This window comes from Saimiri boliviensis, chromosome X, assembly GCF_048565385.1.
Source record: "Saimiri boliviensis isolate mSaiBol1 chromosome X, mSaiBol1.pri, whole genome shotgun sequence".
Lineage (NCBI taxonomy): Eukaryota > Metazoa > Chordata > Mammalia > Primates > Cebidae > Saimiri > Saimiri boliviensis.
The window spans coordinates 31,097,935-31,114,607 of record NC_133470.1 but is presented as its reverse complement, the minus strand read 5'-3'; the positions used below and the strand labels follow the sequence as shown (position 1 = coordinate 31,114,607).

Here is a 16,673-nt window from a genome sequence, read left to right as displayed (position 1 = left end):
TTTTCTAATCATCACTTTGCAGCTGGTAAACTAAGTCAACATGACTGTAAGGGTGAACATAGGACAACTTCATTTTTATACTAAGAAATGCCATCTGGCAGCAGTCTCACTTAACAGGATTGAAAATACACATCCAAACAAGACCACTTAATTTTTCTGGCTGTACTGAACTGTAAAGGGATTGAGATAATCCTGAAAATGCTTAGAGTAATTTTTGATTTAGATGTAACACAAGAAAAGATCTATGGGACTATCAAATACAAACAGAGGATACTGAATTAGAATGGCATGAACACACCATAATTTTTTTTTTTTTGGAAACCTAGTATATGTTAGTCTTTGTGTTCAATACCAAATGGTTCCAACAGACACTGGCTTTAATCTCATGGTCCCAAGAGCCTGTTTTGCTTCATTTCCTTTGACAACAGAAAATACACACACACACACACACACACACACACACACACACACATATATATATATGTGTATACACACACACACACACACACATCTCTGATAAAAACAAGCAATGGGGAAAGGATTCCCTATTTAATAAATGGTGTTGAGAAAACTAGCTACCCATATGCAGAAAACAAAAATTGGACCCCTTCCTTACACCTTATACAAAAATTAACTCAGGATGGATTAAAGACATAAACCTAAAACCATAAAAACCCTAGAAGAAAACCTACGCAGTATCATTCAGGACATGGACACGTGCAAATACTTCATGACTAAAGCACCAAAAGCAATTGCAACAAAAGACAAAATTGACAAATTAGATCTAATTAAAAAGCTTCTGCACAGCAAAAGAAACTATCATCAGAGTGAACAGGCAACCTACGCAGATGGAGAAATTTTTTTCCATCTATCCAGTTGACACCAGGCTAATATCCAGAATCTACAAGGAACTTAAACAAATTTACAAGAATAAAACAAACAACGCCATCAAAAAGTGGGCAAAGGATATGAACAGACACTTCTCAAAAGAAGACATTTATGCAGCCAACAAACATAGGAAAACAAACTCATCAACACTGGTCATTAGAGTAATGCAAATCAAAATCACAATGAGATACCATCTCACACCAGTTAGAATGGTGGTCATTAAAAAGTCAGGAAACAACAGATGATGGTGAGGATGTGGAGAAATAAGAATGCTTTTACACAGTTGGTGGGAGTATAAATTAGTTCAACCATTGTGGAAGACAGTGTGGTGACTCCCCAAATATCTAGAATAGAAATGCCATTTGAGCCAGCAATTCTATTACTGGGTATATACCTAAAAGATTGTAAATCATTCTATTATAAAGACACATGTGCATGTATGTTTATTGCAGCACTATTTACAATAACAAAAACTTGGAACCAACCCAAATACCCATCAACCTTAGACTGGATAATGAAAATGTCTTATTTCTACACAATGGAATACCATGCAGCCATAAAAAAGAATGAGCTCATGTCCTTTGCAGGGACATAGATGAAGCCAGAAACCATCATTCTGAGCAAACTAACACAGGAACAGAAAACCAAACACTGCATGTTCTCATTCCTAAGTGGGAGTTGAACAATGAGAACACATGGACACAGGTAGGGGATGATCACTCACCAGGGTCTGTCAGGGGGCCCTGACACACACACACACACATTTTACTTTCCTATATACAGGACCAATAAACTTATTAGTTGCTAATAAACTGATAATCTATAAAATATGTGCCAATATATTTAAATTATTAATATATTTTAAATAATTTTTTGTTGTTTTTTCTATTACCACAAATACAGAAATTGCTACAGAAGGCCTCATATCTTTTCCTACATATAAAGGTAAAGTTTATGGAAAACAGATTTGGTGGAATTAGCCTAAGACCCAGAATGTTTTGGTTGAAATTGTATTTATTTTGCTCCACCAAAATCCAGTGTAAATTTTTCCTAACATGTCAGGAGAAAAGCATAAACCCTTGCAAAACATTCCCTAGGATTCCATATCTACTAAAACATTAACCCAGTATGTTAATAGAGTAAGCTTATGTTTATGTGATCATTATTTTCATAAGTTGACATGAGTAATGGCCTCTCATTTTTGAATTTTCTGAACTTTTCTTCCACATTTTCAATGGTTTATTTGTTGATTTCATCTTTCAAAAATATACAAAAGGACTTTAACCAGCTAATGTTAAAACTCAGTGAGGGCCACAGTTTACAAAAGTAAAAGTTTTATCAAATGTTCCCTGTTTATTTTTTACATTTATTACATTCCTTTGGAGCTTTTCATTCTTCAGTTCTTGTTCAGACATGAAAAATAAACAGTATCATGTTGACTTGTTTTCTTGAAGGCTTCTGGCATTTTCTAAATATGTCTTTTAATGTTTAAGGACAGTTACACCTATTTAGGGAGTTTCAAATTTCTAGAAAATACATTATTTTTAGTAGCTTCCTGCCAATATGACTGTAAACCTCATTTATTTTAATATTAATTAATATGATATGTTCTAGGTAGAAATATTATTAACATTTTCACTTTTGCTTATGTGTATGTTGCTATTTGGTTATGATTTCTTGCATGACAAACAGTTCAAGAGGAAAGGCTTATTAATAATCTGCCAAGTGCTGGAGGCAGTAGGACTCCATCTAATCTTTTGATTTTCTTCTGCCAGTAAAGTGCCGATTCTTGAAACGATTGGCAGTACTACAAATTTATATAGCATATGTATACTGGAAGGGAAATTTGTGTACAAAGACAAAAGCTAGCATTTTCTTGTAGAACTTAAGTTGAAGATTTATTGTAAAGGAACTGGTGGTTTGAGAAAGGAAGGTGAGGCAAACACAGACAATTTGAATGGGAAATTGAAAATTGAAAAAGGAACTACAGAAAACAATTCTTAAAAGGCAACACTCTTTTCTTTGACTGCCTGCAATGTATAGCAAATTCCTTGTCTTGGCGTGAAGTGGGAAAAGCTGTGCTGAGGGCAGCTACCAGAGGCAGGGTATATGATGGTGTGGCATATGCAGGTATTGTAACACTGCTTAGCATTCTTCAGATCTTAAATCACTGTCAAGGACTAAAAACTGTGACAATGACTGGGAATATCTGTTCCACATCCAAAATAATCTATTTAGAATTCCCTACACATTTCACCAGGTCTCTATCAAATATCAGGACTTTTAGTTCCTTCCAAATCATCACCCAGGACTCTAATCCAAAGTAGTCTTGAATGATTCTGTAGAGAAAAATGTGGTTTCCTCCATGTGGGTCTCCCTCCTTAAGTTTTTATTCCTCACATTAAACATCTCTAACATTTAGAAAAAGACAATAATTTGTAAATGAATCCAGGCGCACAATTGACCAAATCATGAAAATAACTTCCTCAATCATTATTCATTGATAAATATGATGATCAAATCAGTGTAAGTATTTCAGTTGATCAGTTTGTCTATGGAGATTGTGGCTACAAAATGAAAAATTGCATTCAGCTTATTGTTATAAATGTAAAAAGAGCAATGGGAAGGCTCAGAAGTAGAGAATACCTCTATCTCTGCTTTTGCAAGATAGAGAATACTTGTATCTTTGGTTTTACATAGAATATTGTGACTCCTATACCCTGTCTAAGATATAAATGAAAGTCCACTTTCTTTTTTCCCAGAGACACTGGTCTTTAGACTATGGGGCAATTTTCCAAGCCATGCTATTAAATATAATTCGTTAGACTACATTCTAAATCAGGGGTCCTCAAACTTTTTACACAGGGGGCCAGTTCACTGTCCCTGAGACCGTTGGAGGGCTGGACTATGCAAGGTGTGACACCCTTCATAGCCAGCGCTGCTGCCTCCACTATCCCAGACAGTGGAATACAGTGTCACAGGCTTAGCACGGCCTCCAGTGCTGTATACAGGGATGGTGGTGATCAGCCTGTGACACTGTGTATACAGTGTCCTGGACCTCTGCAGCAGCGGTGGGCCTCTTCTGTGGGAAGCCCACTGCTGCATGTTTCCCCTATTATAAGACCTCCCAAAAATAAGACAGCCCCCGTCTTTTGGGGGTAAAATTAAGACAGGGTCTTATAATAGGGGAAACACGATGTGTAGTAACGTGGGGGGAAACTTTTGGGCAAAGGGAGGTTATAGGGTCCATTATGTTGTTGTACGTTTGGGGGAGTATGGGGGCCATTGTACTGTGTAGTAGTGGTTATAGTGCTTTGCCTTTCTTCCTACTTCTGCTGTTATTTCACACTGCTTCCGGTGATGTGGGGTGCCGCAGCCGCAGACCGGATGTGCATCATATGATGCGTTCCGGAGCCGTGATGCATGCGTCCTGCGTCACCGGAAGTAGTACTGTATGTGAGCGACGCCATGCTTTGTGATGTCGCCACATACAGTACTCCAGGAGCACAGGATGCGGATGCATCCTATGCTCCTCTCACTGACCACTAATGAAAGAGGTGCCCCTTCCTGAAGTGTGGTGGGGGCCAGATAAATGGCCTCAGGGGGCCACATGCAGCCCACGGGCGGTAGTTTGGGGACCCCTGTTCTAAATTAAGCCAGTTCATTGGAGTACACATCCGTATGGGACACTTGGCATTATAAAGCTGTTTGATAATTGGATGATGTAGAATATCCTTCGGACTCTTTGTAAAGGAGTACTGTTGGGTCAAATGAACACACAGGTAATAATATAATGTTAGAAATATTTTTATAAAATCACAACTCAACATTTTGTAACAGGTTCAATAGTATCTCAGAAAACTGTGGTATGTTCACATGTATATTGTATACATACATTTGCCTATACTTATACTTTGATCACTAATGTTAAAACAAGCTAAACTTTGGATCTTTATGTGAATTGTGGTATGAATATATATGTGCACACACATGTTATTCTTAAGAGTTGTGGTTTTAACATAGAATCAACAAGTGTGTATTTCAAAACTGACTTTAGAATGGTAGCAATCTGTCTGTAAATAATACCAATATTGCATATTTTGGCCTGCTCTGCCCATGTTGGACATTAGCCAGGTAAAGCAGACACTATTGAGAACATGGCTTTTAGTTAGTCATGTGAGTATGTGTACAGTACTCTGTGAAGTTTGAATTCTGTACAAGATGCAAATGTTGCATTTGAAACCAAAGAATAAGATTAAGACATCACGAGTCGACAACCCAGATTATTGATTATTCTCCATTATTCCTATCCATGATATGAAGTGATTCTGGATTTTTTTTTTTGCTAGCTACTAGAAAATAAGCTAAGATTTATGACAGCTTGTTTAATGCATCTACCAAAATTACATCAACAGGAAAGTGTAATCAGTGTTTTTTCTTAAATCAGAATATACAACACAGTAACACTTAGCTGTCCTCAAAGTTTTTATTTTAACCATACACAAAAGTGTCAAGATTTTAGCCATTTGTTAAGTACTCTAACTATATACTAGATAATTTCATTTGTACCTGAATCACCTTATAAAATAGTGCTGTCTCTGCTTATTTTCTAAATATTACATTCTATTTATATTTGTGAATTGGAGCAATGGACTAGATGATAAATATACATACAAAGAGACAGAAATACTGTCATGTTTTTCTGGAATTTATCTATACAAGAAAAATACTAGCCTGACATTATTCATTTTTACTTTTTGAGAAGTTTTCTAAGTCATTTGTTCTCTTTTTGCTTCAAGTTCTTTATTAATAACAGTTGTGCAGGACTATATCCTGCCTGAGATACTGTGATCAAATTATGATGTATCCAGAGATTTCAAACCTTGGCTATAAATCATTATCAATGGGAGGAATTTTGTTTCAGCAGGCTCAGAGAAGAGCCCTGACATATATACTTTTAAGATGGGCCACAGTGATTCTGATATTCAGCCAAGATATTAAATAATTCTTCTATGCTTTTTCATTCAAAGAACAAAATGGAAATCTTTAAGTCTATATTATTTCTTAGGCCTTACCTATATTTTATACCTTGCTGAGGAAAAGTGTCAGTGGGTATAACAGTGATAAAATTGCTGCAGTGTATCTCATTATAAGACAAGTACATTGTTAGTGGTAGAAAAATGATCAAAATGAATAGTTTAATCAAAGTTCTCCAGAAAGATAAGGAAAATAATAGGAGATATATATATTTATAAAATAACAAAGCATATTATTTTACATAGAGTGAGAAAGTGTTGATATATAGGGTAATAAGAAATAGTTGAACATATATATAGAAGTAATAATTACCATATATATATATATATATATATATATATATATATATGAGGGGGAGAGAGAAATTTAAAGGAATTGGTTTATGCAACTGTGGAGGCTGGCAAATCAGAAGGCTGCAGAGCTAGTTGCAAGTTAGAAATTCGGGCAAAAACGATATGGCAGTCTTGATTCTGATGACTGCAAACTCAAACAGATTCCTGTGTTTCAGTCTGGAGGCAGAATTAATGAAGGCCTTCAACTGACTGGATGATTCTTACCCATATTATGGAGGGTAAATCTTGTTTAATCAAAGTCCACTGATAAAAAATGTTAAATCACATCCAAAAAATACCTTCACAGCAACATCTAGACTGTTTGACCAAATAACTGGGCACTATAGCCTAGCCAGCTTGACAGAGAATATTAACCACCATAAAAAGTAAACTTACCAAGAGCTAATAAAAGCAAAAGAATTCCAAACTGGGTTTGGATCAGAGTGAACAAGATTGGGTATCTGAGAAAGGCGGACAAGTGCCGCATATGAATAGAAGAGGCAGCGAGGTTGCAGATAACTTGAGTCTGCTGAAGCATGAAAATGGGGTCCGGAGCTACGTCTGCAGTAAAGGTTGTAGGTAACTAAGACCAGTCAGAAGCACACTAAGATGTCAGAACTGGGACTACTTAGGCTCTGTTAGACCAATGCACTTCATCGCATTGATTTTCATTGTTTGTTCTCATTCCCTTGTTTACTTATTAATTACATGCTGCTCCACTCAGAGCATTTTGACTTGCTTGAACATTTCTTAATTAGCTTGGTGTTGGTTTTGCTTGTCAGCTACACTATTCATTTCTGGAGTAATACTTCATACTAAGGCAGTTGTTGCTTGTTGACTGAACAAGCCAGCTGTAATTTCTCTGCACTTTATAGTGATGACAGTTTTCTTCAACCCAAGAAGGGCAGTTGACATGAGTAAGTTGCTTTCATTTCACTCCAGTTTTTTTTTGTTTGTTTGTTTGTTTGTTTTTCCAGTCAGGTACTCAGCAAACTTTGTATATTCTTTACTCTTCAATCATGACTTAATTATCCTGTGGGCCCACCAGGTATGCACATGTTATCTAAGTGAATTATTTTGTTCACAGGCTCCACTATCTGATTTTTACATTCCCATTTAGCATTTGCAGAAATTAAATTTTCTCCAAATTTGATTACTTTGGATAATACCATTAATACTGTGGTTTTTAATCTATTTGAAAGTCTTTGGGGTCTGTAAAAGGCACAGGGATTTAGAAAAGTAATTCTCACATATTGGTGTGTATAATTTAAATACCATGTAAAATATAGATTACTGGCTCCGCTTCAAAAAAAAATTATGATTTACTGTATATGAGGTGGGGCACAAATATGCATTTTAAACAAACTACAGCTTTCTCTCGTGTATGATTAATAGTGATTTGCTAATAATTCATTATGATGTAGTCTATACTTTAAAACGGAAACTTTCATTTAAGAATAATTTTAGATTTATGAAATAGTTGCAAAGGCTGTACAGAGCATTTTCATGCACATTTCACTCAACTTCCCCTAAAATTAATATCTTACATTGTACATGCATTTGAACTAAGAAATTAACAATGACATGTTACTATAAACTTCAGACTTAATTCAGATTTGTAGATTTTTTTTTATGCCCATGTCCTTTTTCAGTGCCAAAATCCAACCCAGCCTACCACAGTGAATTTAGTTGTCATGTTTCCTTAATCTAAAGTCTATGACAGGTTCTCAGCCTTTACTTGTTTCCCATGACCTTTATGATTTGGAGGAGTACTTGATAATTTTGTAGCATGTCCCTGGACTTGGGTTTGTTAGACATTTTCCACTCATCAGTGTAGAATTTTGGATTTTAGGGAAGAATACTACAGAGGTGAAGTGCCTTTCTCATTACATCCTACCAGAGGAGTGCATGATGCCAACGTGACTTCTCACTGCTGATATTAACACTGATCTCTTAGTTAAGGAGAGGAATATCAGGTTTCTCCACTAAAAGGTCACGATTTTTCCCTTTCCATATTCTATTTTTTAGAATCCAGCCCACACTCTGTGGAGGGCATTTAAATTCCACCTCCTGGAGGGACGAGTATCTATGTACATCATCTGAAAATCTTTGTAAAATTATTTGTAGCTTTTTCCTCAATTATTTATTTGTACAATTATTTATATCAGTATGGACTCATGGATATTTTATTTTATATTATGTTATAATTTTTAAATTTTAATTCATTTTGTTACATAAATTGTTTTAACTTTGGCCACTGAGTGCTCTTTCAGTTTGGCTCCTGTGTCCTTCTGATCTGCTTTTATTCTTTTGTTTTCTGAGAACATCCTTATTTTATGGCATTACATACTACTCCAGGCTCATCTCATATTTTCACTGCCCCAGGCCTAGAATGATTCATTTCTCCAAGGATGTCTCTGTGTTTTGCTCTTGTTATTTTGGAGAATGGTATTTAGAAGCCAAGATCTGGGTACTGGATGTACTTGTTGTTAATTGGGTGTCATTTTTTTCTAGCTTCTCTGCAGAGATAGAGCTATAAAACATATGCATGTATACTAATCTATATGTACACACACCTATAATTATTTCTTTAGCTATATATCTCTAAACATGTTTAACTGTGTATCATACATTTTTGTGTTCTTTGTTTTCTTATTAAGTTTTAAGAATTATTTATGTATACTAGATATGAGTCCTTTGTATAATATTCTACTTTAAAAAGTGAATTAAATGAAGTGGCTTTAAGGAACAAAAACTGTTTTAATGAACAGTCACATGAAAAAATTTTGTATACACCCAATTGAACTTTAGGTGATTCAATATGTGTTTTTCCCTGGGATTATTTGGAATATAGAAGAATTGTTATCAAACCCTCATGTATTTTAGGTAAGTAAGTACTCATATGAGCTTGCTAGTTACAATACTGTTAAAGAGAATTATTGAATCATTGGCTCTTGAATTTAACATACATTCCATGGAATATTTATAAGTAAGAAAGTTAAAAATAAATACGTATCAAATTTGATCTTACCAAATTCACATTAAGAAATCTAAATATCTTGAGACTTTAACATAGATTCTTATAATCAACAAATATGTGTGATATGTAAATATATAATGTTTGCTTCTCCCTTAGACACAGAATATTTTTATTTTCAAATTGTAGTAATACTATATAACAATAATTTACTCAATGCATTTTCTGTTCCAGATACTATACAAAATAATGTTATATAGATTATCTTGATCCATTTCTTTGATTTAATGAAATACCTAAGAGGAATATATATTGTGTCTATTTTGCAGAGGAGGAGCCAAAAGGAAGAGAGGCATTGATCATGCCTCATTTACAAAGAGGAATGACAATATACCTGCTAGTAATTGTAGAAAATATCATTCAGCTGCACATAAGAAGGGAAATAAAAAACCTTCTTTTCAAAAATCAGTAAGAATGTACAGAAAAAAAATGTGATGAGAATATGATATGCTTAAGGAATAATGCAGACTGTATTTGTCTATAATTAAAATTTTTTATAAAAATACTTTTCATAGTATTGTTTTAAGCACTATAAGAGAGAGAAAAATTTAAATGATATTATGCAAAGGAAAATCAAGGATTGCAACTGGACTGGGGGGTATAATGATATTCAGATTGGAAAGAAAGAAGGGAAACTGTCTTTATTCACAGATAACATTATCACATATATATATATATATATATTTCAGTGAAATCTACAAAAATGCTCATGAACATAATGAGTGAATTTACCAATGTTGTATGATACAAATGGATATGTGAATATATATATATATATATATATATATATATATATATATATATGCTAACAACAAAAAATTGGAAATTGCAATTAAAAAACAATACTACATATAGTATGAAAAACAATATTTAGGAAAAATCTGGAGTGCAAGATGTGAAAGACACACGAAAAATACAAAATATTCCTGAGAAAATGAAAATCACATCAGCAAATACAAAGATGTACCTTCCTCAATGGTCAGATGATTTCCTGTTGTTAACATGCCAGCTATCCTCAAATTGATATATAGATTCAACAGAATCCTAATGAAAATCCGAAGAGGACTTTTTTAGACATTGACAAGCTGACTTTAAAATTTCTATAGAAATTCAAAGGACCTAGAAGAACCAACTTTATAAAAGAACACTGTTAAAGAACTAGTACAGCCTAATTTCTAGATTTATTATAAAACTAATCAACAGAGTGTGAAATTTGTGTGAGAGATAAATCAATGGAAGAGAAAAGAGTGCCCAGAAACTGACCTTGAAAAATAGACAACTGGTATTCTACCAATTTCCAAATGTAATTCAGTGGAAAGATAGGTTTTTGAAAAACAGTTCTGAGATTATCAGATATACATAAACAATAGGTGTATTTTATAATATAAACTTTGATCTATATCTTATACTGTTTACAAAAATTAAAACAGATTTAAATTTAAAAAAACTTTGTGACCTATGGATAGGCAAAATTTTCACAGATACATCAAAAGAAGTACCATCTGTAAAAGAACATATTTATAAATTGGTCTTCATCAAATTAAAAAACTTCTCTTTGACATTGTTAAGACAATGAATGGGAAAAGGTAAGAAATGAAAAATTTACAAATCATATATCTGATAACCGACTTAATCTGGAACACCGCAAGGATTCTCAAAAGTATGATATCTAGCAACACAATTTAAAAATAGGAAAAAAAAATGAATGGCAAATATAGAGGTGTTCAATACCAGCAGTCATTAGGAAATGCAAATGAAACCCAGAGTGAGATTCCAGCGCACACCTGTTGGAATCCGGGCTGCGCATGTGACGTCAGCACCGCCCCGCCTCCCGGAAGAACCTGGGTTTCGAATGTCTCCTCTGGGTCTCCTAGCGACCAGAGCCGCACGGATCGGGAACCGCTGAAGCAGGAGAGGTGGCAGCCCAGCGACGACCACCATGGGGGACCAGAGGCCGCAGGACCGGCCGAGGTCCCCGGGCATGGACTCCACTCCCAGGTACTGTGACAAGCGGCCTTCCAAGTGCTTCGCGGATCGCAAGCACAGGCGCGTGAAGCTGCCACCCATAGACACGGAAAACTGGATATTTGTGAAGGAGGGCATGGACGACTTCCGCTACGGCTGTCCATCTCCCGAGGATATGCTCATTTGCCGCCGGGATGACTTCTTACTCCCCAAAATCTCTAGCAGAAGTCCGCATGCTGACCCCCAAAGCAGGCAGAAAAAGCTACTCAAGAAAGCGGCCCTATTTTCCAAACTCTCGCCAGCCCAGCTAGCACGGAAGGCGTTCGTAGAGGAAGTGGAAGGCCAGCTGATGGCTGAGCATGCCTTGGCCATGGTCTCCAATGTGGGAGCAGATATGCCTCCAGATCTACTACGACAGGTGCTGGAAGTGCTGGATCCCAAGAGAAAGCTGGAGGGTGCATGGGCTTGTTGTGAGGGCTCGGAGAAGGCAACCGAGGAACCCACTAAGCCTGGTAAATATCCTTGTGGGGAAATTTCCCCATGGCCTTCCGAGACTCCGCTGCTCCATCTCTGTCCAGAGCCTCTCAAGATTCTGCTGTCCATTCTCCTACCAGAGCCTCCTGAGACTGGAGTGTCCCATCTCTGCCGAGAGCCTCCCAAGACTCGCACATCTCATCCCCGCCTGGAGCCTCTGGAGACTGCAGTTTCCCATCTCTGCCCGGAACCTCCTGAGAGTGGAGTGTCTCAACTCTCCCCAGAGCCTCCCAAGACTCCAGTGTCTCATATCCACCCAGAGCCTCTCAAGACTGGAGTGTCCCATCTCCGCCCAGAGACTCTCAAGACTCCATTGTCTCATATCCACCCAGAGCCTCTCAAGACTGGAGTGTCCCATCTCCACCCAGAGCCTCTCAAGACTGGAGTGTCCCATCTCCGCCCAGAGCCTCCCAAGACTTGTCAGGTGTCCAGTCTCCGCCCAGAGCCTCCCCAAACTTGTCAGGTGTGCAGTCTCCACCCAGAGCCTCCAGAGCCTGGAGTGTGTCATTTCCACCTGGAGCCTCCCAAGACTCGTCAGATGTCCAATCTCCACCCAGAGCCTCTCGAGACTGGAGTGTCCCATCTCCGCCCAGAGCCTCCCAAGACTTGTCAGGTGTCCAGTCTCCGCCCAGAGCCTCCCAAAACTTGTCAGGTATACAGTCTCCACCCAGAGCCTCCAGAGCCTGGAGTGTGTCATTTCCACCTGGAGCCTCCCAAGACTCGTCGGATGTCCAATCTCTACCCAGAGCCTCTCGAGACTGGAGTGTCCCATCTCCACCCAGAGCCTCCCAAAACTTGTCAGCTGTGCAGTCTCCACCCAGAGCCTCCAGAGCCTGGAGTGTGTCATTTCCACCTGGAGCTTCCCAAGACTCGTCGGATGTCCAGTCTCCACCCAGAGCCTCTCGAGACTGGAGTGTCCCATCTCCACCCAGAGCCTCCCAAAACTCGTCGTAAGTCCAGTCTCCGCCCAGAGCCTCCTGACACTGGAGTGTCTCATGTCCACCCAGAGCCTCCCAAGAGTCGTCGATCATCCAGTCTCCCCCAGGAACCCCCCAAGACTGGAGTGTCTCATGTCCACCCAGAGCCTCCTAAGACTCGGGGGTCCATTTCTAGCCCGGAACCTCCTGACACTAGTGTGGTGTCCAATCTCCTACTAGACATACTGAAACTGCTGGATTCCCAGAAGGAGCTGAAGGATGCATGGGTTCGTTGTGAGGCCCGGGTGAAGGCAAACGAGAAACCCAGTGAGTCTGATAAATACCCTTCCCCAGAAGCCCTCCAGCAGCTTCCCGAGATTTTGATGCTTCCCCAGATTCGCTTAGAGAATCTCCGCGTACAGTCTCTCAAAACTCGTCGGGGGTCCCGTCTCCGCCCGGGGCATCCGAAGACTCGTCGGCTCTCCCGTCTCCGCCCCGAGCATCTGAAGGCTCGTCTGGCGTCCCATCTCCACCCAGAGACTCCCAAGACTCGTCGCGGGTCCATTCTCTACCCAGAGCCTCTCAAGACTCGTCGCGGGTCCAGTCTCCATCCAGAGCCTCCCAAGACTGAAGTGTCTCATCTCCACCCAGAGCCTCCCAAGACTCGTCGCGGGTCCAGTCTCCGTCCAGAGCCTCCCGAGACTGAAATGTCTCATCTCCACCCAGAGCCTCCCAAAGCTCCAGTTTCCCAACAATTATCGGAGCCTCCCAATATTCGAGCGTCCTTTATAAAAGCACTGTTTCCGGAAGATACAACAAGCACAAGGAAGCGTTCTCCTCAATTTAGATACACGTCAGAAAAACTCCGTGACTTCTTCAAGTGGACTGAAGAGATGGGAGCTGATGAAGAATCCATCAGGGATCTCTTTGATTTTACTCCTGAGTGCAAACCAACCTGGTTCGACCAAAAGATGATGAAGATAAAAGAGTGTTACTCAGAAATGAAGTACAGCAGGCAACTAAGTGAAAAGGATGAGGTCAAATTCTTCTCACAGGAACAAGTGTGGAACAGGAAAACACAAAAAGCACCCAATTCTTATACTGCACAGCCTGTGAAGATGAGGTATGGAGCATGGTACCTCAAGCCTAAGTTATGGAGAAAGCTAAGAAGTGATGAACCTTTGATTGACCCCAAGCTCTTACTTAAAAAGCCTCATAAACCCGACATTCTTGATGAACTTTATATACCAATCGCCTTTAAGGATTACATTCAAAGCAAGGGCTACGAAATGCCTGGCGTCATTGAAAAGCTGTTTACCAGGATGGGATGGAAATATGACACTGTTAAGACTCCTATGGAACGTGTAACAAAATATTTCAAGTACAAGCCAGAGGACACAGATGTAAGGAGAGAAAACTAGATGGTTTTCAATGGAGTATTTCTTGCTCTCATTTTAAACATCAATCAGAATTTATGATGACTGGCCTGGTAGGTGTACAACTTTGGCAACATCTGTAAATTCAGTATCTAATGTTTATACACATTTCTTAATCACCTGCTTTGGCTTCATTATTTCATATATTTTATCAATTATGTGATTAATATCACTGTGAATATTACATCATAATGTCAATTACTTGTAAAAATACATAAAACCAGAAACAAAAGAATTATCCTTAAACAGAGAAACAGGGTTAGGCACATTTGCTTATGCCTGTAACCCTCCCCACTTTTGGATGCATAGGTGTGCCGATCACTTAAGCCCAGGAGTTCCAGACCAGCTTATGCAACATGCTGGAACCTGGTCTCTACAAAAAATTGCAAAAATTAGCCAGCTGTGGTGGTGTGCATCTGTAGTCCCAGTTATCCGGGGTCGGGGGGTGCTGAGGTGGGAGGGTTGCTTCAGCCCAGAAGGTGGACACTGTAGTGAGCCGTGATCCTGCTACTGGACTCCTATTTGGGTGACAGAGCAAGATGTCATCTCATAAAAAAAAAAATATGCCGAGTAAAAGGAGAATTGTATAACTCCTCTTATATTAAAATTGTAGTGAAATAATTATGACAATTATTTTGTTTACCAAAAATTTGAGTCTATAGCCAAAATAATTTAATACTTTTTAATATTAAAATTATCTTCCTCTTTGAGATGCCATCCAACACACAAAAACAAGTTTGAAAACTATTTATGAAAATCATAAATGAAACTTGAGTTATGCCATTATATCTCTCAATCGAATGTATGCAAATTTTCAAATTTTCATCATGTTCATAAACCTTCACTACAAAAGACTATTACCAAATAATATAAACAGGTGCAGAATATGAGGTAGCTACAACTTCCTGGCAAATCTCATGTACAAAATAGATCTGCATGAGAAAAGCTACCAAGTGACATCAAATATCTTTACATATCTGTTCAAGTTCAAATAATTTTCATTTCACTAATAGCAATTTAAAATGCACTCATAAGTTTAAAATAATAAATCAAGCAACTTCTTTACCCTTCAAAAATAACAGTTAACATTGGTGGAGGTAAATTTGTAGCTAAATGTAGTTGTAGTATAGATCTGTAGTGCACTTTTTCTTTCAGAGATGAAAGAATCCATCTGTAAATGGAAGTATATGCATGTATTTCATCTAAGTAAGGAGTGATATATACATCTGTCTATGTGCAAATTCTGTTTGTAGTGAAGCTTGTCTGTAGGCAGTGTGTTCCTGAAGAATGAAGTTTTTTATGTTGTTTTCTAAGGCAAGGTCTAGAATTTCTCTTCAAATTCATCATCATAAACTTAGGTTCATATCACCACTATTATCTTATTTTATCTGCAACAATTTCCAACTCTTGTCTCTTCTTGAGTGCATTTTTATAAAATACAAGCATGGCTTGTTAATTCTCCAGGGTCCTCTAAACTTATCTAGGTACATAAACACACACACACACACACACACACACACAGACACAGGCATACATGCACATGTGCCTGCATTCCAGACTACAATCAATATTCCTTTTCTTCTGTATCTTTCTTGTATCTTCATAAATAATTTTCACTATTGTTAGGACTTCACTGAGGCCATGTAATCCTGTTTCAGTTTCTAAACACCAAGGTCAATTTCATGATTACTTTTATTAAGATCTTATATATGCAGACAGGGACACTCATTTCCCAGTTGTCTTCCACTGAAGAACTCACTTCAAAATCCTAGAGAAATTAGTCATTAATGCCTTCAAAATAAGGGAAATCCCCAAACTTATTTATTCAGACTTCAGAGAGGCCAATGTCATGCCTCATGACTCAGAGATATCTGGTTTCTTTTTTTCATTTTCTTTCTTTCCTTTTTTTTTTTTTTTTGAGATGGAGTCTTGCTTTGTCACCCAGGCTGCAGTGCTGTGTCAATGATCTTGATTCACTGCTACCTCTGCCTCCTGAGTTCAAGCAATTCTTCTGCCTCAGCCTCCCTAGTAGCTGGAACTACAGGCACACACTACAATGCCCAGCTAATTTTTGTATTTTTAGTAGAGACAGGGCTTCAGCCTATTGGCCAGACTAGTCTTGAACTCCTGACCTTGTGATCCACCCCTCTCGGCCTCCAAAAGTTCTGGGATTACAGGTGTGAGCCACTGCACTTGGCCGAGTTGTCTGGTTTCTGAAGTTCTCCACTGAAGCTTTGGGCTTCATGCTGCAGCATTCAATGTTAAGTTTCTTTCAGCAAGAGACAGACCTAGTTTTCCACATTTTGTTATGTGACCTTGCACTTCACAGAGGATGTATCCTCATCTACACAATGGACACCATATGATGAAACTCCAATTCTAGTGAGACTTTAAGGATTACTATTAAAGTGCCTAATGCCTCAAACATCATAGAATTGATACTCAACATGTATTTGTGGAAAAGGAGGGAGTAGGAAAGGAAGAAGGGTCTTATAAAAATCACGACAGAAAGACAGCAATAAAATAA

General features: G+C 38.2%; 1 protein-coding gene across 1 annotated transcript; it reads left to right on the top strand.

The window, feature by feature from the left end:
- Positions 1-11,233: 11,233 nt before the first annotated feature.
- Positions 11,234-14,131, top strand: LOC101028574 (protein FAM47A-like). Its single transcript, XM_039475371.1, has 3 exons — positions 11,234-11,795; positions 11,940-13,088; positions 13,185-14,131. Exons 1-3 carry the CDS (start codon positions 11,234-11,236, stop codon positions 14,129-14,131), a joined length of 2,658 nt encoding a protein of 885 aa, XP_039331305.1.
- Positions 14,132-16,673: the final 2,542 nt, after the last annotated feature.

Bases quoted from the DNA above. Each gene is read 5' to 3' on its own strand.
- LOC101028574 (XM_039475371.1), top strand. From the start codon at position 11,234: ATGGGGGACCAGAGGCCGCAGGACCGGCCGAGGTCCCCGGGCATGGAC. The intron at 11,796-11,939 runs CCCCATGGCCTT...CATCTCATCCCC, and splicing joins ATATCCTTGTGGGGAAATTT to GCCTGGAGCCTCTGGAGACT. The intron at 13,089-13,184 runs TTTTGATGCTTC...ATCCGAAGACTC, and splicing joins CCTCCAGCAGCTTCCCGAGA to GTCGGCTCTCCCGTCTCCGC.